We start from the raw sequence: 23003 nt of genomic DNA on the forward strand, positions 1-23003 counted from the left end.
GAATAATTTATTTCAACTTACATTTACAGACTCCACCTTCTCTGCATGGCATGATAAAGGCCTAAAAGTTTTTGAAGACCTGTATAAGGGTGGTATTTTTGCATAGCTTTGCAGAACTATCAAGCAAATTTAATCTCCCATCCTCTAATCTCTTTCAATACTTTCAAATTGACACTGCATTAAATCTTTGTTTCCAGCTTTTCCCTCCTCACCTCCGAGTCCACTGTGGGACGAGTTTCTTAGCTCTGATCCCCTTCAAAAGTCACTCATTTTGAAGGTTTATCACAAACTCCTGTCTTATGACAGTTTACCAGCTACCAAATTCAAGGCTGCCTGAAAGCATGAACTGGGTTTGAACCTGGAGGATGACTGGTGAGATGTTGCTCTTAACAAAATTCACATGCTCAGTTTGTGCTCGTCTCACACTCATACAGTTGAAGGTACTGTTGAGGATTCATTTTCCTAAAGCTGGGTTGTGACAATTTTTTTTTCTTTGATCCATTGAGATGCACTGTACTTTGATTATACATTGTTGTTATGTTCCTATGCTCTGTGATTGTCATTGTTAGGCTGATATAGTTTCCTCTTCTCATGTGCCATACTTTTTAATAAAGATATTAATAATAAAAAAAAAGAAAACTGAATCTGAATAGCGTAATTTGAAATTGAATTTATTAGTTTGGCACTGAATTCCAATAAACTTGAAACTGAATGTAATATTATGAAATTGAATTCAGTTGTTCTGAAACTGTATTTGAACCTCACTGATCCTCCAAACTAATAAATTCAATTTCAAATTATACTATTCAGATTCAATTTTTCAATGCAGTTATTCAAGTTAAACAATGCAAATTCAAATTATGTGATTCAAATTCAGTTTTTTAATGCAATTATTTAAATTGAGCAATTAAAATTCAAATATAAATGATTCAAATTCAGTTTCTAGTGACACATATTTCTGCCCATAGAGAAGGCTACTCCCACACACTGACTCATTGGCAGCTCCGCACAGCATATTGGGACATTATTAGTCAAAATGTGGAGGACTGATGCTTGCTCTGTGGCTTTTCTTCTGCAGACTCATTCCCACATTCTGCTCATCTATAGATTGCCTCTAATCTGATGTTGTCTATTAGCAAGTTATTTTGGTAATGGACACTGAGTGACCCCTCTAAACATACATTTACACACTAATACACACTTTGCTACATATTTTCATCTCATTAAAAAAAATCCAATACTTTTGTTTGTTCCATATTTTAATTGTATTGATGGACTATATCCACACAACTACTGTTGTCTTATGGAGGTTCTGGAAATGGAAACCAATGACTCAGATCCCTCACTGTTATTACAAATACACAAACATGCACAAAAGCTAAAAGTTACATGCATCATTATGACCTAAGTGCAATCTTATCTTGAATTGTTATTCATTAACTTTCATGAAAACAACTCACAGTGAATTGAATATGAATGAATTGAAGTCCTCAAGTTAAAAGCCATTTCAAACTGAACATGTATGAATGCTTCATGTCCTTGGTGAATGATATGCAGTTAATAATGATCAAACACTGGACAAAGCTAGTCGTTCTCTTAAGCAGAAATGACTGAAATCCCTGTTTATATTTTTGAAAAAAAAGAAAAAAACCCAACAAAAAGCCTTCTGTCATATGTACTGTAGCTGACTGGTATTGTGCATGGCTGAAAGGTAATGGAGTCTTTTGATCTCACTGTGTTTCTCTCTCCCTGTCTGTCTCTTTAGATAAGGCGCCGCACTTCTCCAGGCTAGGCGATGAGGAGGTCAATGCTGGGCAAAATGCCACTTTCCAGTGTGTTGCTGCTGGAAGGGCATCAGAGGCTGAGAACTTCCTGCTGGAGGTCAGTGGTTTAATGGTGTTTATAGTTAGAGGAACCTGTGTCTCTGACTTAGATGTGTGATTTTTTCTCCAAAATAAGGCCTTCACATTTTTTTTTTACCAAAACAGTCAACAGTACACAGTACAACAGAAAAACAAGTTGTGGTTGTTTTCACACTTGTATGGACCCTTCCTTTATATTTTAGGGGCCCTTAAGGTAAATCATTAAGTTAACAGCTTCATTACAAATCACGTTGTATAACTGAACTCTACATACACAACTGCATGTGTAAGTAGACGGAGTTACCATAAATAACCACAGCTACAAAGTTTTCTTTGTTTTTTAATCATTAAATGTCCCAGATGTCTTTGTGTTTAAATAAAGATTGTAGACAATGCTCTAATTCTGTGAAGGCCATGAAGGCCTGGAAGCCTCCTCACTTCACTGCCTTTGAAAAGTGACATTGCTTATACAGTAGGATCATAGTGTTCTTAACTTTCTTTACCACCTCCTGTTTTTCTTCAAATCATGCAATGTGTTTTAGTTATCTGTCTTTTCATCTAGAATGGTTTGCTCTGTGAAGGTCAGATAGACCATACAGTCCTTACCTCTGGTGGGAATAGCCCTGTGGTCTTTATGTAGCCCTGATAAAAGCGCTGTAAACGTCATTGTGCTGAAGGGCTCCATTCTTTTTTCATCTCACTCTGCAATTACTGCGCAGCCACACATTCACTTCTTTTGCCAACATCTTACCACCCACCACAGCCAGTGTTAATCATGGTTGACCTTAGGCAAACAGACTGTATTGTTTGACACTGGGATATCTGTGATTTATGTAATTGAAGTGTCCTCATTCCCACCTCTCTGAGCACTTTATCAAACTACCCATTTGGTCACAACACAAGGATGAAGACAAATGCTTTGGGTAATTAGCTGGCATAACCATACAGGCGCCTGCTGTAATGAGAGCTCCAGGCCTCTGGAATGTTATTTCCCTGCCTCTCCTCTACCTCTTCCTGTCCTCCTCACCGTCTCATTGTCTGTTCTGTCTGTTCCACATGTGTGTTTTCTCCATATGAACTCACATCATTGTTGTTTTCTGTTGTTGTGCCCTTTCGTGTTCATTGTGTCTGCCGTACCAGCTGCAGCACAGTCTTGGCTGCACAGGCCTGCCAGATTAACAGATCGTTTTGTCATTTCTTCGCCAATTAGTTACAGCCAGATTGTTTACGTAACATGAAGTGATCTCACGTTTATTTGATTTATCCTGATTTCCCTTGCCTCTGTTCCATAATCCACACAGAAGGTAGCGAAAAGGAGATATTAGAGATGCAGTGAGGCTGCAGGAGTGTATGACTGAGAGTTTTTTCTGCAGTCTCAAGATTTGTTGCCTGCTTAACCCTGATCAGCGGGTGTGTGTTTATGTGTTTGTTTTTGCAAAGGCTCGGCCAGAGCTTTGTGTGGCCTGTGGGTTTTTAAGGCCCCAAATCACAAGAGAAGCAGGGATGGCCTAGCATAACCCAAAGGTCTCCTTGTTAATCCCAGCATGTTCACATACATTGGATTCTGTTATAACTGGCAGATCAAGTATCAGGATTCATGTCCACCATTTCACACAAAGAGAATGGCCTGAAAACATGAGAAAAAAATGTCATATTCAGTGTATTTTGTTGAGACTATGCGGACTTGACGGATGCTAGTGGTTTTAATGGTGTGGAACAATGTAAGATATGCCTCTTACGGTGCAACAGCAAGGTGCATCATGCAACATTCATTCATTCTCCCTTTTTTTCTCACTTCCTGTTCTAACTCCTAAACTTTTGTTTATCTTCTTTCTCAGGTGCTTCATGCTAAAACATGCAGTTGTGTCATAGCTTTTCCTACTGTATTACACCCAAACACAAAGTCTACATCCTGCTATTCATCCAGCTTATGTACTAAACTGATTAAACCTTAATGCATTTAAGCCCATCGGCCTCCTAATTCTAATGGCTGAGCAGTTAAATGTTTTGGTTCAATAACCTTGCACACCGAGGACAAGTGAGGTTTTAGATGTGCTGCATCAAGGGACGACGATTATGACATGTAATATCCCCATAATCACTATTATTTTAACAAGATTTCATTTGTTTTTATTAAAGCATGTCTGATTCATATTGTGATGTCATATTGTGTGATTAAATCAGAGAGATGGTCCTGCCATTCTAATTAAATGGCACACAATTGGACAGTCCTCCTTTTTAATCACAGAGCTCTAATAAGAACTGACCCAGATAGCAATAATTTAAGTGTGTTTTGTTACAGTATTAGTTTAGTGTCTTGGGAGTTCACTGGGCAATAACTGCATATGAGGGCTAGGTAATACTTTAGGTAATGAGTGCTCGGGTGCGTGTGTGTGTGTGTGTGTGTGTGTGTGTGTGTGTGTTTATGGGAGGTGTGGGCGGTGGGTGTAAGTGGATGTTTTAAATAGCAAATACATCAATATATACAACATACTAAATTATTACTTTAACATTGATTTAATTAACATAATACAGTACAAAAACAATAAAAAGGAAGGACGGAAGGGAAAGAAAAAAGACAAGAATGAAATAAAAATCTTTAATAACAATACAAATAAAAATTGTTATTGACTCTATTGTCAGCATAACATGAAAAAGCCACACTAACTATACAAACATGCAGTGATCTTTCATGGAAGATCCACGCTCTTAACTCAATTTTGCAGTTAATGAATGTAGTCATACTTTGAAAGAGGGTTACGCAGAAGTCTAGAAGTCCTCAGAACACAGAACACTAATTTTATATATAAAGCATAGTTTACTGCTGTTGCTGTAGTGAGAACGTCTCAACCTGTGAAAATGGTTGTATAATGTTTTCTGTGGCTCTGAAAGGCTCAGCTGGGGCTGGAAGAATACACATTTTTCACAGGAAGCCTTCATTTCAAAGTGGGAGCATGGAATTTGAAAGGCACGCATTTACCAGCAAAAAAGGTCTAACAAAGAGACTATATCGAGTTGCATATGGGAAATGTAGAATCCAAGGTTTCAGGAGCTTGACTCAAATTAAGGACTTAAGGTCAGGGCATTTTGGCCTCTGCTTCATTGATTTTGACCATTTGTTTTTTTAATTTGTCTCCAAAATTTATGGAAGTGCAATAATAAATACCTGGAGTACCACTTTAAAAATGATCGTGTGCTTGTATTTAATTTACTGCACATACCGGTACACAAGACAGCTATAATTGTGTGGGTATTAGTAGCCTATTTTTGTGTATTTAGCTATTGCACGTGATTCACTGCTTGAGATGACATGTACCTGTGTGTGTGTGTGTGTGTGAGTGTGTGTATGTGTGTGTGTGTGTGTGAGAGAGAGACAGACAGAGAGAGAGAGAGAGAGGGAGATGATAACCCATGCTGTCTTCTCTGACCCTGTCTTTTCCTGCTTTTCAGAGACACAATGGGGACATTTTAACAACGGCGTCGGTCAAGCACCTGAGTCACCGGCGCTTTGTGGTATCTTTCCAGCTAGACAATGTCCAGCGAGTGGATCAAGACCTTTACCGCTGTGTCACCCAGTCCCCCAAGGGCTCTGGGGTTTCAAACTTTGCTGAACTCGTCGTCAAAGGTAAAGCTCTGTTTTCCTTGTCCCTTAAAGGACCAGTGTGTAAGATTTAGGGGGATATTCATATAGAACTTTATATCTCCATTAATGTATAATCATGGCCACTGTAGGTTCTCCTACAAGCTTGGAAGAGGAGGGTGAGGGAGGGGGTTATCAGTTGGTTGCAATCTTCAACGACATCACTTGACACCACTAAATCCTACAGACTGCACCTTTAATGTGCTTTTTCTGTCTTTCTTCCCCTACTATTTCTGTCATCCCAACCATCTGTTTCTATGATAATGTATGATTTTCTGCTCCTTTTGGTGACAGTTGATCACTGCGTGTGATTCAAAGTAGAAATTAAAAATGAAATTGATCATGACAAATGGTGATAGTCACTAGTGTGAACACATTTCAAATTACCCATAGGACAACATTTGAGCATGATGGTGGAAATCATAGACAGCTCTTGCAAATTGATTTCCACAAAACTTCTTAATCGCAAATTGTATGGCGCGCGACACACATGAAAGCTCTTTGGACGGCGCGTACAATCTTCCTGACATGTTGTTTTTCTGAGCTGGAATTGTCAAACATGCTGCAATACTCAGCTCTTCAGCTCTCTGTCAAAAAGCTGTTCACTTGACTTGGACTCCTGCAGCCCCTGTCATATCATGTACCACAGATGGTGACCTTACTCCCATTACTCACTCCAACCCCACAGCCTGACACCACTTTGACAGCATAGTAATGATATGGCTGTAGGGTGGTTTGATGGCATAACAATCTCCAGCCCACAGCAAAGGGAAAGATGAGAATGAGAAATAAGGAAGAGCAAGATTCTCATTGTCCTTGTCCTCTACTGTAATGTATGCTGCTCATATTAATACTTTTTACAAGACTCATGCAAGGGCAAAAGAAAAGAAGATTGCAGAAAGTGTTTTCTTTTGTTAAGGCACAAAGTTAATCCCTTTCATAGATGTAGAAGTATCGATTAGGAGGAGTATTGTGATACAGACTGATTGGTACTTAATGCAATGGAGCTCTTTTGCCAAATTGCTAATAAACCCTTTTACCAGCAGCTGCCAGTAAACCAGGAGTCAGTGAATGCTCTGACAGAAGGCCATGAAATCCCATTTATTGTACTCATACTCTCAGCAAATAAGTATTATTGTGTTCATGCGGTAGTGGCGTTCCTTACTTTTTATAATCAGGACAAAGACGTTATTTTTGGCACAGCTCATTCTCTGCCATGAGTAGATGATGTGATGGCAGTCATATTCGAGTCAACTGGCTGTAACTCTGCAATCTATTTCACAGGAGCTGACAGCGAGTCCTTAACAAGACTTTCATAAATCCCTTTTCCCCCTACTGCCCTGCTCGAAGAGCCTAATCATCCCCTTAATGAGTTGGATCCACTCATTTCAGGACTGTAGATTGCATGCAGGAATCAGAATGGAAGTCTCTTATTGCCCCATAGAAAACCGCAACATGTCCACACAATGAATAAATCATTTTCATCTTTCTACTTAAGGTACTGCACATCTCTGGCTTTTGTTGTGGCCCTCTAGTTGTTATATTTTGATCCTGCATGAGCACATTTGAAGATGTGTTTTCAGGGATTTACAGCCTGTTAAAGCATAAGTCTCAGTGCACAGAAATCCTTAATTAAACAGAAAGTAGCACTGAGAGCAATGTTTAGTTTCAGAATAGCTCTGTGTTTGGAGAAAAACAATGAAAAAGAATACTAATAATATACCGAGAGGAAAAATAGTGTAAAATAAACAAAATAAATGAATAGAAGGAAAACCTCTAGCATAGTTTCCAGAACTGTGAACCTAAACTGTGTAGGACATGAGTGAGTTGTTTTAAATTTCACCCCACTGGCTTCTTGCCTGTGGCCTAAATTTGGCCTTTCATTATGGATGCAGTCATTGACAGCACAAAGATGAGCTGCTGCAGGCTAAGGAAAGGCAAAGGGAAGCAGCAGCGAGAAGAGGTGAGGTGCTGGTAATGTCGAAATCCCTTAGAGAAGAGGGCCATAAAAGACAGAGGCGCCTTTGCAGGAATGACAGATTAGTCACAGCCACAGATCTAACTCTGATCTTTTCTCATGCTTTGTTCTCATTTCTTTTGCATTCCCTTCCCTCCCTCACACTGTTGCCCGTGTAATTGTTCAGTGGCTTGGATCTGCCAGTAAGTGACATTTGACCGGTGGGCACTGAAATTAATCCTTGCTTTGGCAATCTTTACCGACAGTGATTCAGAGTCTCCTCTTTCGGAGTGGTGACCAACTGTGAGGACAGAACACTCAGTAGAAGAAAAAGATGTGCAGCACCTAATATCTCAGTTACAAAGATCATACACATTCAATGCACCGTGTGCACACCTGTTTTTTCACTCACTACTTTGCTAAAATGTATGAAAGGCTCGGAATGCCTTGTTAATGGGTATGACTAATCTGCTATTTGAACGCAGTTTGACCTGCTCACATCTCGCAGTCTCTAGGGACTCATTTAAGACTCAGTGGGCTTTAGCATAGTGAGAAATCTTTTTGCTTAGAACTGATTAGTGAAATTAATACCACAACTTTACCTCCTGACTGTGCAGCAGCACTATGGGCCCGCAAGCAAGCAAATGCTTTTACCAATACAAACATGTGTTTGTGCAGGAGAATGAAAAACACTTTTCTTTTCCTCTGACAGTACCTCCATCCCCCATTGCACCGCCCCAGCTGCTGCGCGCCGGCTCCACTTACCTGATCATTCAGCTCAACACCAACTCTATCCTGGGAGATGGCCCCATTATCAGGAAGGAGATTGAGTACCGCGCCAGCCAGTCCCCGTGGTCAGAGGTGCATGGAGTCAACATGGTCACCTATAAGCTGTGGCATCTGGATCCAGACACAGAGTACCACATCAGTGTGCTTTTGACTCGCCCTGGAGAAGGAGGCACTGGTCCTCCTGGACCTCCCCTAGTGAGCAGGACCAAGTGTGCAGGTGAGCTTCCAGATCCTAACACATTGGATTGGGTTGAGTCCCCTAAGGTATGAAAGTGTACTGTCTTCATATAGTATCATATGATTGGAGGCTATGTTAGATAGTAGAGCTCAGAGTGTAGCAACGCTCAATCATCATCATCATGAACTACACACTCACTTCATATAGCTGAGCAATTTATTTACTGGCCAGTAGCTGCTGCACTGCAAGCTGAAAACACACTACCCACCATGCAGCCTTTATCTATATGTTATTTGTTTCAAGCAGGATCATGGAGGATTGTTTATCTTATTACTCACATCTTTTCAGGCCAGGAATTTGTATCTGTATCTCAATCTTGTAGTATGTTGTCATGTTTGTACAGATACCCTGTCTACAACAGTGTTATACTTTGGCTCAATTCACTCTATTCCCATTTGGGGTTTTATGTTTGTTTTGCCAAATATGAGATGGCAGTTTTTGACTGGGCATAGATGTTGCTCTGAAAGGAGCTATTTTGCAACGTGTAGTTCTTAGAGAAATTTCGGTGTACACTGTTTAGGTGATGCAGTGCCCTAGAGCCCTGGGTAAGGGATGTGCACTGTGTTGAACACTTGGCTGTTCAGTAGAAATCACAAGCATGGGGCAATAGGTGTTTAATTCAATCTGTACTCATTCACTAAAAGGACGCTGCACAGTGATTTTCTAAATTGCAAAGGCTTATACATTCAATCTAGATTAAAAAAAGTAATAATACCTATAACTATATCTCCTTTGCAATTAATGAAGTAATTTCATGAAAGATAATTTTTCCCACTGCTCAAAGTACTGATGCCCAACAGCCACACACTGTAACTTCAAAGAGTCTTGCATTATGGGGCTGCATCTGTCACGATAATCTGCTAAAATTCAATCAGAGAGGAGCTGATAGACAAGTTCTGACTTAGTCACTGCATATACTTATCTCATAAGAAAAGGCACATTTTGCTATCACTGGGGTTCTCTGAACTCTGGAGATGAGGAGACTGAAGGGGAGACTTTCTGCTGCCAGCATGGCAATATTATTTTGACGGTTATTTAAAAGATAACAACTGGCTGACTATAGTGGCTAGCCTAAAGCAGCCATCTTTGGCACTGTATCCACTAAAGAAGATAGAAATTTCATACGACAAGTACAATAAATGTACAAGAATTTGTAGGTGACAGTGGTGGAGACGTATCAATCATAGTATACACAAGTATGCAGTGAAGGATAGTTAACATTTGAAGGACAGAGTATAGACAGTAAACTCTGTACATACATAATTCACTTATAGGGCTGTAATTAATGATTATTTTGCATTAATCTGACAGTTATTTTTTCCATTAATTTTTCATCTATAAAATGTCAGAAAATAGTGGAAATTCAAGTTGAATTTGGAAAGTTCAAATTGTTTATTTTATCGTACTGGTAGAAACTCAGTTCGTTGTCATAAATGACAAAGAAAATCAAATACTCACAAGTGAGAACCAAGAACCAGCAGATGTTTAGCAGATTTCCTTAAAAAATGACTTAAACAATTATTCATTTATCAAAATAGATGGTGATTAGTGGCTAATTATTTCAGTTATATTAGTTTGCTTTCTGTTTCACTTCACTCCCCTCTCCCTGTTTATCTTTTCTACTCAATCAGAAAAAGTGTCACAGCACACATATTTAAATATGGATTATTTACAATTCGAATCACTCATTCAAGGTGAAGGTTTGCCTCCCATCAGGATTTATTTAATTGAACATTTTGTACTGCCTGCTCACATCTGTGCACCCCTGTCATCTGTCACTGTGCAGACACAGAACACCCAGAGAGATAAGCAGGATACCAGGAGGTCACACCCATTCTTGCCATTAAATATAATATACACATATAGAGCACAAAGAGTGCTGTGTTAATGCGGATGCACACAGAGATGGCAGTCATTACTGCTGCCTGCATCTGTAATGTGTGCGTAGTAGTCACAGGTAGGTGAAATGGAGAGCTTTGTGTTACCCAAAGGCAGTCTGTGGATTTGTGTCTTCCATGGTCATCACTCTTTTCTATGCCCAACGGTCGCTTCCTGCCATGCACCATCCCTCACATATCTCCCTACCCTGCTCCAGTAGAGCCTCCCTGGCCCCCTCTCCAATGACATATTAAAGCCACTCTCCTCTCCCAACAGCCAAAGACATCCCTCATTCATCAGGCACCATGAGTGAGCTCGCAGGCCCCCCTTCGCCTGCCCAAATCCCTGCACACCCCTCACACAACTCATGAGACACAGAAAATCACAATAAAAACCAGGAAAGTCAATACCGGGGGGTGGGGGGTGTGGAGTGGGATGTGTGTGTGGGAGAAGGTAGTTTTTCAAAGAGAGAGAGAGAGTGAAACTGTAAAAAATGTGCGAGAACTGAAGCGAGAGAGGATTCACAACGTACGGAAATTGCTTTCACAGTTGCTGCTATCGGTGTTTGTGAAAGTCATGAAACTCAGCCTTTAATGATGTATTTACATTTCAACCACTGTGACATTAGCTTGTTCAACCATGTGTGGGATAAGTAATGCTGCTGTGTTTGCTGAGCTGTTAAACAGGGCATTTAGATGCAGTACTAGTTCAATACAGTAGAAGTATAGGTGAAATTAATTTTGCCAGTTGTTGTGTCTTGTATTTTTTTCCCTCAGTAGCTGCAAAACTGTGAGTGACAAATAGCTGAATTTGATGTTTTTTTGTAGTGCAGCTGCGTCTGATTGACTCCTGTGTGGCTTCTTTAATGTTCTCAGTTCTTACCTGGGTGTGTCTATGTGTTATAAACTTACAGTAAGCTGCAACAATGTAAACCTTCTCCACCGGGTGTATCTCACCTTCTTGACCCACCAGGAGACTCTAATCACCACCTGGTTCCCAGAGCTCCCCTGACCCAACCTTCAAACCATCTGTTATACACTACTCCTCCTGACCCCTCATTCCACCGCTGAATCCTGATCGTCCCCCTTGCTGTTGGCCTGATTAAGTTTAAGCAGGAGAAAATAGATGGTGGGGTTGTTGTGGTAATTTCAGGGAGGTGGTAATTATGCAGTGAACAGAAGGGATATTTGGACCCTCTTTTAAGAGGAATTTAGGAGGAAAGTGAATTTCCTCTCCAGAAGCTGTGCCTTGCCGACGTGCTGTAAAACTAATGGCCGTGAATGTGAACATGGTCTCCGCCTGGCTCTGATGGCCATCCAGGTGTGCTTGATGAGGCATTGCTGTGATTATCAGCACGGTGCATTAGCACAGCTTGAAGACCCTCAAGTGAATCACAGAGGAGAGGCGAGCATTTGTACTGCAGGTGGTCCCCAAACTACGTTAATGGGCTTCCACCTGCTGCTGGGTCACTGAACCTTCTGGAAAGCCTTGCCCATAATGCTCTTGGTCTGTTAGAGGGAGCCAACACTGGAGCCTGACTAAAATTAGGAACATTAGAAATACAAGTGCTTTGCCTTTCTTGGCATGTCGTTCATCATGTCTTCCACTCTGTGAGCCAGAATTCCCTATATGTGCACATTTGGTATGTTTGGATTTATGTGCGCTTGTGTTATTGCTTGCACATGAGTAAAGGCGTGCATGTCTGTATAAATTTAGATGTTCCTGTCTGACACAGTCAGTCCAGATCCCCTCCACGGCTGCTCTGTCCTGCTGCTGTCCCATGTCACAGTTTTAGGGGAGCTAATAAAGCAGAACCTGTCACATCCACTCTAACTTCCAATCTCCAAGGATCAACATGGTGCTCTGGGCTTTTGGCCATGTTGGGGAGACTGCAGTTTTCATGCCACAGGGTGCCAGAGAATGGGTGCCCGTGGCACACAGACAAATAAGACGAGGCAAGGGGAAGGGGCTGGCACAAATGTCCACTTTGAGAAAACCCACAATGAGCACACTGTGGCCTCTTTGGCGGTGCTTTCATCAACTCAGCAGTTAAATGCCTCCCTTTATTTAGCTCTCAGACTGTGCAGACTATCAATTGCACCATTAAGACAATCTTCAGTCACACTGAACAATGGAACATTAACATTTCTTGCTGGGTGCAGTCTACTTCTCTACTGAGATTACTGTGCCCACCCATTTATCTGCCGTCACATTAGTCTGGATGAGGTTCAGATCAATGCTCTGGTCATATTTCCATCTAGTATGAGATGCCAGACAGCAAATTAAAAGAGAAAGCTGGTGACTGCATAGGCCTTCAGTATAGATTGGAAGTGTCATAAAATTTCACTTCAAAAGAATTGCTACCACCAGGCAGTAATAGATGCATAAGAAAGTGGGCATAGGGCTGTTGTATCTGATAATGGTTGCATGGTTACATATAAGTGCTTGAGCATGTATACACATAAAATAGGTAGGTGGGACAGGTAAAGAGATAAAAAGAGAGTGATACAGAGATAAGGGTGAATAAGACTATTTTATACAGTGAATGTGTGCATATATGTGTGTCCTTGCAGAACTAGAGAGCACTCTTCAAATCCATTTTCTTAGATAATTCTTGTTTTAGTGCATTAGCCCCTGCTCGGTGATGCATTAGCCACCTTATTTAAGTTCCCTGCACTAATCTGTGCTGCAGTGAGAATCCCACTGAGTGTGCGAGTCAGTGAAGGAATGAAGACCTTGGCCAGTAACCTCAAACTCCACTGATCTCTCCCTGTACCCCATATCTCTGCTGTCATTCCCCGTCTCCCTGGCCCATTACTCAACATGCCCTATTAAAAGCATAAAGCAATACAATACATTATGTAGCATATTGCTTGACAAAAAGGCATTGATTATATTAATAATGGCCACTGATAAATGCCTCCATTGATACTGAGGATGTCCTTGGCTTAACTCTGGCTCTCTTCAGTTCGGACGTCCTCCTGAACACTGGCTGGTCTGTGTCTCTGTGTATAGAGGCTCTCTGTATCTCTCAGCTAGTCATTACATTTGAGGGGGATATCAAAGACAGCGCTGTTGTTCTTTTAGATTGAGTCAGAGAAAGACAGGGTTAACCCGGCAATGACCAGAATTAACTTGGTCCCTTCTAAAAATATGCGTCAGGCCATTGCAATGACCCAGCAGTAAAAGTAACCAGCGGAAGTGAGTGCCCTTGTGTAGCACTGGCATTTTTGTGTGTAGATTAAACTTCAGGGCAAAGAAGTAGAACTACTGGATAGTCTATTTGCTAGTCGACACGGAGGCGGGGACTGGTGGGAGAGCAACGGCAACCCACAGCCTGTCCGATTAATTAGCGCAATTGGCATGAGTCCCCACTCTGCCGTTGGGGATGTGTGTGTGTTGTGCTGGCAGCAAACTGACGACCTCCATGTTGTGACGGGGCAATATGGCGACATGTAGGAGGGGAACAACTGAAAAACTGCCAGGGTAGTCCTGGGACATCACTGACATTTGTCATTTGCTGGGTGCTCTGTCTGAAATCAAATATTTCACAGTAAAACAAGTTACCCGTGTTTTCATTTTCTAAAATTCACTATAGTGCCTTCAGGTCTTTTCTAAGTACATTGCTACAATGGATAATTACATTATTTTTCTTTAAATTTTATCACTGCATCTCTTTCTTTATTACTCAGTGATCTCTTTTTTTTCTTCCTTTTCTTCAATCTTCCTCCCTCCCAGAGCCCATGCGTGCGTTACGGGGCCTCACAGCCACAGATATCCAGCCCAGGCAGTTGTCCCTGCAGTGGGAGAATTTGGCGTTCAATCTGACGCGCTGCCACACCTACTCAGTGTCCCTGTGTTACCGCTACACCACGGCGGGAGGCGGCGGAGGCCACAACACCACCGTGAGAGAGTGCCTGGCAGTGGAACACAACGCCTCACGCTTCACACTGCGTGATCTGCCACCCTACCATGGCATCCATGTCCGCCTGTCACTGGCCAACCCAGAGGGGAAGAAAGAGGGCAGAGAGGTCAACTTCCAGACTGAGGAGGACAGTAAGTCCCAGGAGGAGGTTACAGAAAAGATAGTGTAGAAAGAAAAGACAGAAAAAACAAAGAATGAAAAGTGGCATTACAAAATGGTATGAGAAACCATCACCTGAACATTAATACATTTACTCGCCTACATAGAAAAATGCTTTTTAGTTAGATTTTCTGTATACTGAATCAATCACTTCTTGCTAAACTTCTATACCACTTAATTCTAGAGTAAAATATTGTATATTTTACCCCATACTACATTTATTTTCAGCTATAGTTACTAGTTACTTTCCATATTGAGCTTTTACATAAAACATGCAGTGCAATGCAATACATTGTTAAGGATTAAATAAAGTGTCTACTCGGGGCCCCTTGTCAGATGTCTGTGAGTTATTAGAAGGGTGATACCCCCTCTAAATGTCTGAATTGATGTTATTTACATAATTGTTCAAGGCCCAAAGAGGTATAGTACAAAAACATTAATACAGATTTGTGTAGCAGAACTTTGTCCTTCTTCTTTCCCACCCATTAATCATCTCACAACCCCTCATATTTATAATGTAAGCCTTTGAAGGAGGGATGACCTCCATGTTTGGAACCACTGGGCTATACCTAACTGTACAGTATATGAAATAGTCAAAACTAGCTGCACCTTGACCAACTCCAACAGTAAAAATCTACTTACAGTACAAACAGATGCATCAGTAATAATCTAATAGCATAATATATAACAATATATCAGTGACAGGGGACATTTTGCTGCAGAACGAGTACTTTTTGCATTTGCATTTACTTGTAAAGGAATATAATATATTGTGGCATTTGAGCATTTACTCAAGTCAAGGATCTAAATACTTCCACTACTGTACTGACTCCCACAATATATAGAATTTCAGTGGTAACAACAATGTGTGATGTCTACTAAATGCAGAATGTACAATACTTTACTGTTTTAAATTGCAGTTAAGAGTCTGGAAAAATGATGTGGCTGCCCTCCAGCTTCATGTGCACATCTAAAATATACAACACATCCTCATTAAAAGAAAAACCGTCAGTATAGGTCTAAAATTCAGGCTGGCAGGAACGACCTATAGTTAAGTTTACGTCATCTAGCAGCTGTAGCAATGCACTCCCAAACCAAACCAAATCAACTTCCAAAACCATTACAAATCACTGTAAAAAAGTAATTATGTTTTATTAAGTCACCTTATATTGACATCATCTGAACTTTGTGACTTCCCCGGGTCATAATTACTTCAGCTGCTAGATGAAACGTCACTATAGGTTGTTTTTGCCGGCCTGAATTTTACACCTATACTGTCATTTGAAACTCAGCTCGCCTCAGCTTGTTTAACTATTCTCATTTGAAATGTCAGAAAGGAGACTATCCAGGCCTGCCCGCAACCAGAGCTTATTGTCACACTATCTTCTATTGTAACGGTTATTTTTAACACTTCAAGATTTTTGTCAACAGATATTGAGGCCACGATATGTGGTTAAAATATACAAATCCATGTTTTAATCAGATTTGCTTCAGATGTGGTGAATTTGCTTAATATATCATTATATTAACACTTCTAAGTGTTGCGTAGTTTTGCCAGCTCCGCTGTCTTCCTCTAATGCATTAAAACAAACAGGATGACCATCTGACTGAAGCTGGATCAGCATTACAAAAGATCCTTTTCATTTTAAGACAAAAATAACATAAAGGAGAAAAAAATTGTATCTGAGACTCCAGCAACCCTGAGATAGGATTTTGTGCTTATTTCTTATCTCCTATTATTCCTTTGTGCCGTAGCACATCGTCTGCATGGCAGCTGAGGGAGGAATCAATTCTACCATGAAAAAATCAAAACAAACAAGATTCTTCATAAAGAGATATGTAGAGAGAAAGATGGGGAAAGATCATCAGAGAGGGAGAAAACAAGAGAAAGGGTTTTTCTGAAGTGATAGGAGATAAATATATGCATATATACATACAGTACACGTCAATTATGAAGCCTTTTTCCAAAAGCCTTAATAAGCAACTCTGTCCTCCAGACTAACTCAATTCAAAAATAACAGCCGACTCAGCTGTTTGGCTCATGCTTTAGCCTCAGGCCTGAATCTCACATAACAGTCTTCCTCTGTACAGCGCTCACGCAGACCGTGGGGACTGGGGCTGCAACCAAATGGCTCAAAAAACTGTTAACACAGTGAGTGTAGTTGAATGTTCAGGCATTCACAGTCCTCTCGCTGCCATTCAGACACAAGTTTACCAGCAAGCATCTGACATATTCATCAATATGCCTCAAACTTTGACAGAGGGCTGATATGAAATTATAATAATGTTCTTATGTTTTCTTTCTTTTGTCTGTGTTGTGGTTACATAATTGATGCAGTTCATAAATTAACTGTGTCCTTATCTGATGTTCTCTGCCTGCTCTCTGGCTGTCTGAGTGTCTCATGCGGTGCGTTGTTCTGAGCCACTGTGACATTCAGTTCTGTGATATTGACAGGAGAGGTTCACCATGGGATTAGCACTTCAATTTCCCCGACAAATGTTTGTTCTGACAATTTCTTACAGTTCCCGGAGGCATAGCACCAGAGTCGCTCACCTTCACCCCGCTGGATGACATGATCTTCCTGAAGTGGGAGGAGCCTGTCGAGCCCAACGGCCTTATTACCCAATATGAGGTGAGCACAGAGAGACATTTCATTAAATTTCTATGTCCTGTCAATTGCCAGTTGTTAAAGATTTCAAGAACGGTATATGATTTTGACTATAACTAAACATTTGTCATCTATCATACAGTTGTTTTAATATCATATTACAGTAGAAGTTAACACATGAACAGAGTGCTTAGGTTGAGATTGAAAGTGCATTCTTGACCTTGACCACAAAGTCTATGTAGTAGCTGTTTGATTTGTCTTCTTATTTTTTCATACAACCTTTCTTTGCAGATAGTTTACCTAGTTGTCATGGAATTGACCATTTGCTAGCCCCAGACCTCCATAGTTATTGTTGCTACACCTGTCAAGCTTTCAGTTCTCAAGCAGCACATATGCAGTTAATAATGATAACAGTGGCTGATTAACCTCTTGAAATTTGTGGTAATTTTTGAAGCAGTCAGTCCTTGATTCAAAAACAGACTTCACATTTCTGGCTGGTAACCATTGATTTTGCCAGTTGAAATGAAATTGTCACCATGCTGATAGTCCATGTAGAAAACATTGAAATAAAGAAACATTATGTATTGTAGTTTAGAGCTATTTAGTTTTAGTATTACAAGGTATAATGAGGAAAAATGTCAGATCAGGCTCAATTGTAACACAACCCTATTTAGATGCTCAGCTAACACAACATTTTTATATAACTTGTAACCCCACAAAATGTGCAAATGATGCTACCCCTTAGCCTTGCTCTGGAGAAATGCTACTAATGCTAATGTTTGCAGCTTATGTTGCAGAAGATAAACACACTAGCCACCTTTTTAATCGATTCCTTACACATCCCACCTTGTGTTTTTGATTTGGGGAATGCTATAACAAACAAACACGACCCTACAAACTCTTTCTATACCCAGTATCTCTCCCATGTACACCTCTCTAATACATCCATGTGTACACCGTCTCATGTGGAGAAATCCAAAGCTTGACAGGCCTGCTGTGCCTAGTTATGGTTGCTAAGCTATGATTGGACAGTTGCTGTTTGGGAGTGGGGTTTAGCGAACTGTCAGCTAAAGAAATTCAAATTTCTTCTTTTCAATTTAAAAAAAAACCCTATCTGAACTATAAGCCAACATGGATGAGAGGTCCTGAAAGTGCTCTGAAAAATGGAAATTTTAACATCTGCAATTCCATGACAACGGGGGCAAACTCCATCTGCTGAGGAAGATGGTGCGATACAATCAAAAGCTTCAGAACAGCTGCTAAATTGACCTTGTGGTGAGATTGCTTTTGTCAGCATTTTTGTTCTTCAGCAGCTGTAGGTGCAGTGTGTTGTTTTGGCACCTTGTGAACTTGTTTAACTCTAGCCCTAATTCTAATACCACACAAACAGCACACAGCCAGTAGATCTGCTTGTACTTGAATTTTTATGACACCACAAACATTCAAGCTCAAGCAACATAGAATTTTACCATTAGCCTTACATTAAAATGACCCTGATCCTTTGTTCCAGGCCATAGAGCCCTACATCATTAATAGATAACTCGCATGCATCTGTTGCACTGTAGGCCCTCTGTCTAGCTGGATAATTATTTTGTATCTATTGTATACCTTCTGTCTGTGGTAAATCATCAGTAGGCCTGCCAACTCATCCTCAAGCCTTCTTTCCCTTGGCCTCTCTTGCAATGTCGCCTCAAGGATATTATTAAATAGGATTTGTGGTTTGACATATAAAGTGGAGGCAGCACAGGATTTTTTTTCTGTAGTGTGTTGATCTCCCTCAGCTGACGGAGAAAGCTTTATACAGAGCTGTATCCTCTTCATTTCTCTCAGATTAAACCATTGACCACTCTGCATGAGCCCATCGACTGCCATGCTGTCCTGCAAACCCTCCTCGCTGCTCTGTGCACTGTCGGGCATCTTTTATGTCTGCCTTTGTAGAGGAAACACGGAGGTCTGTCTGTATTTAGACACTGGATGGCTCATAATTCTATCTTCACACTAAGGAGGCATGAGCAGGCATTAAGCTCCTCTTATGATAATCAGCAGTGCCTTTGGTTTGGCTTGAGTGGCATCTTTAGTATGCATGGTGTACGCGTGCACGCCTGGGCGTCTGTGTGATAGATGCTATTGAGCATTGTGTGTGTGTTAATTCCTTAAATGAAGTGGATCTCTAACAACTCTAATGTATATTCTAATATGCACACCCTTGTCTGATTGTAGCAAGGTCATCTCATTTAGCTCTCCACTTTTTCTGAAGAATATAAGTGGAAATTCACATGAGAGCACTGTGTAAGCAAGCCAAATCACCCCTGGAGGAAAAATTTATAAAAGATTTCACTTCTAAAGGACACTTATAAACAGCATTTTTAGAGTGTTTATAAGAGTTATTCGAACTCATTAACACTTAAGAATATTGATCTAAACTCTTGTATATACTTTTCCCTGCATTGTGTCCTCAGTCTATGGCCTTAATAATGTGTTTCTCAGTCAGAAAGTAATTTATCACTCACAATAATTTTAGAAAAACTCCAGGTTGCTTGTATGACTTTGACTTATCAGCGCCAATACTAATCAAGTCCCTTTCATCTAAAACTATAAACCCAATTGAGCAATTAGAGCATTGATTTAGATAAGCAAATTAATTTGCATTGAATCAGATCAATCGAACATTAGAATTACTACTTGTGACAAAGCCATTTGTGCACATATCTAATGACCTCTGTGGTAAGACAAACCAGCTCTAAGGTGACTCTGGTTTTTATGACTTTTATTACCTGTTAACCATTTCTCTTCTCCCCCAACAACAGATCAGTTACCAGAGTATTGAGTCGTCTGATCCAGGGATCAATGTCCCAGGACCTAGAAGAACTGTGTCCAAGTTGAAGAATGAGACCTATCACATGTTCTCCAACCTCCACCCAGGAACTACTTACTTAATCTCCGTCCGAGCCCGTACAGCCAAGGGCTTTGGCCAGACTGCTCTCACTGAAATTACCACTAACATCTCAGGTATTAGCAATCACTGACTGACTCTACAGTTTTGGGTGTGAACATGCGTGTCTGTGTGAAAGCTGCTTTAGAACCGTAAAATAGGAATGGAAACAGGCAGCCTTTGATTGCAGAAGTTGCTCTCTGTGCCATCGCTGCCTATCACAGATGCAGCATGCAGGTACAACTCTAGACTTCACCCACTGTGTGCTATAATTAGGATCTGGGTTTTCTCTCTTTTGACCTCGGTATCTTTCTTCCCTCGCAGAGGCAAAACTACTGCTCCCGGAGTGTAAGAGCTATTTTCCATTGCCTCTCCAAACTGGAGACACACTGTCATCTCACAGACCTCAAGACATAAATTAACTCATAGGAAGCAAAGGAACACCACTGAGGGGACACTGCTGTGTGTGTATAAAGAAAGATGCTGTATATCCTTGGGACCATAATGTCACTTCTGAGAGTCTCGCAGCTTATTACTGGTGATAGAAATCCAGCCTTGGTGTTTCTATTTCCTTTTAATGATGCATTTGTGCTTGTTAAGGGATGGGATTACACCTCTTAGAACACACAACACAGCCACTCCCACCTTCGTCTCGCTCACACATTTACTCTCTTTCACTCCTTTTGCCTGTATCCCTTTACAGAGGGGCCCAGGTTGTTTAATTATAGACTGAGTGCACAATCACTGCTTGCTGGCTGTGTGTCAGACAGAACACTGGCAAAAAGCCAGACCGCAGATAGAGTCCAAAAGTCTTTGCAGATCATCCTCAACCCCTTCCACTGGCCCACAGTGCAGAACATTCACTTACACTGAGCGTCTCTCAAATCGGCACTGACAGATAGCAAACACTGAACACCTTCAACAGCTACTACTGTCAGCATCTTCAAGCAATACCCACCGCAGAGTATCCAGCTACACACATTTTCTCATTTACGCACACACATACACACGCGCATATGCATTCAGATGCGTATGCTGTCCTGGCTGATACACAATCATCCTTCAAACAGACTCCACCTGGCAGCTGCCATCAAACCCTGTTTTAGTTCTACAAAACCGCAACAGACCTTTAATGGCAGCAAATGCACATTCAGTTTTCCTTAATGCCTCACCTTAATTGATGTCAGCTCTCTTTCTGCTGTGGTATTAACAAACCACTTTTTAATATGATAATCATCGACTCCTCATGAATAGTTTGCTCTCCTTCCCCTCACTAATTGAAGAGAAATGTGTTGCCACATCTCCAGGGAGGAGCACGACTTAAGCCAAATCCTTTTAAATGAGAAACCCATTCATTTAGCCTCACTCCCATGACTTTTAATTGGACTTGTATCTAAGACAACTAGAGAGAGAAATTCAAACAGTGTACTGAACATGAGGATATGAGTGTTGGGTGTTTTAGTACTGTTACCCATTTCATGTGGAGGAAGGGATGGTTAACATAAAACGGTCTGTCAGTTTCACGAGATGTTAAGGGGCTGAGCATATTTACGTGGAAAGAGAAAGGAGACACTGTGTTTAAACTGAATTAAGGTGGCCTAAATGAGCACTGGGTGAGGCAGAGAGTGTGTGTGTATGTGTTCCTTGATGATTTTTGACATGTAAACTCAACTTTCTACATGTGTTCACTTGTCCTCAGCTCCCACATTTGATTATGGAGACATGCCGTCCCCCCTGAGTGAGACAGAGAGCACAATTACTGTGCTGCTGCGCCCTGCCCAAGGGAGAGGAGCACCTGTCAGGTGAGAAAATTATTTCAGATGTATATATCTCAGTCTGGTTTTATACCTAAAATGGCTTATTAAAAGTGCACATCTGCCCTGTGTCCAGTACATACCAGGTGGTGGTTGAGGAGGAGACTGGGAAGAAAGTGAAGAGGGAGCTGGGGCTCCAGGATTGTTTCCCACTGCCTATGTCCCATGGCGAGGCGCAGGCCCGGGGCACACCACACTACTACACAGCTGAGCTGCCACCCAGCAGCTTGCCAGAGGCTAGCCCCTTCACCGTGGGTGACAATCACACTTACAATGGCTATTGGAACAGCCCTTTGGACCCCCGCAAAAGCTACCTTGTCTACTTCCAGGCTATGAGCAACTTCAGAGGGGTGAGTGATAGTGAACACCCGCCAGTGGTGCAGCAGACCTGGCAACACTTCATCATCTATCTGAAGGCATTAGTATTCAAAGTAAATCCGAGCCAGTGAGGAGTGGTGTTAATGAGTATCTGTATTTGCTAATGCTATAGTTGATGCTGTAGGACAGTTGGCATTGTCTGGGCTCACAACCCTTGAAACAGTATTAATGCTGTGAAAGGGGATGTTGGATGAAAACATTTAGAGCTGGCAGTGTAACTACTTGGAAATTATTTATGTTTATATCCCACCACTTTGATTCTTCGCAAACAAAGCATGTCTGAAACAGGGAATTACTTGCATGCATTACTTAGAGCTAGCAAAGCTGTGATTAGCTGGAATTACTCAGAGTCAACAGTGCACTTCACTTCTCTTCATTCATCTTTTATTTTCTATCTTTTTTCCTATTCTGTCCTATTCATTTCTGTTACCTCATGTCCTTCATTCAATTGTCCTTTGATTATTGTCCTTATTTACTTCTGTCTTTCTACCCAGTCATTTGAGTATCTTTGGAAATATGCAGTGAGTGTAGACCAAGGTAACATAAAAATAGGGTTTTCATTTATTTTTTCATGAATCTTGGTTTTAGATCCTGTGTGTTGAGAAACAGTTTGTTATTCCACATTGTTGTGTTTCAATTCATGCTGCTGCTCTTGAGCACACAAAGCCATCCAGTCTCTAGTCATACCCCGAGGACACCACATTACCTTTCCAAATTCCATTACAGGAAGAGCTGCTACCTGGGTGAGGCAATTACTTAACGATAATTGGGCACAGGTGCATATGATCAGAGGTAGAAAGCTGCTGCTTTAATATTCACATG

General features: G+C 41.0%; 1 protein-coding gene across 2 annotated transcripts in view; it reads left to right on the plus strand.

The window, feature by feature from the left end:
- ptprub (protein tyrosine phosphatase receptor type Ub) overlaps positions 1 to 23003 on the plus strand; it is a 167573-nt gene that overhangs the window by 104323 nt on the left and 40247 nt on the right. For both annotated transcript variants that reach the window (XM_067601967.1, XM_067601968.1), the window contains exons 5-12: positions 1766 to 1881; positions 5313 to 5487; positions 8172 to 8465; positions 14103 to 14420; positions 16972 to 17081; positions 19865 to 20066; positions 21689 to 21791; positions 21880 to 22153. In XM_067601967.1, coding sequence (XP_067458068.1) covers positions 1766 to 1881; positions 5313 to 5487; positions 8172 to 8465; positions 14103 to 14420; positions 16972 to 17081; positions 19865 to 20066; positions 21689 to 21791; positions 21880 to 22153 — 1592 coding nt within the window. The remainder of the gene's footprint in view (positions 1 to 1765; positions 1882 to 5312; positions 5488 to 8171; positions 8466 to 14102; positions 14421 to 16971; positions 17082 to 19864; positions 20067 to 21688; positions 21792 to 21879; positions 22154 to 23003) is intronic.

Source organism: Thunnus thynnus, chromosome 10 (assembly GCF_963924715.1).
Source record: "Thunnus thynnus chromosome 10, fThuThy2.1, whole genome shotgun sequence".
Lineage (NCBI taxonomy): Eukaryota > Metazoa > Chordata > Actinopteri > Scombriformes > Scombridae > Thunnus > Thunnus thynnus.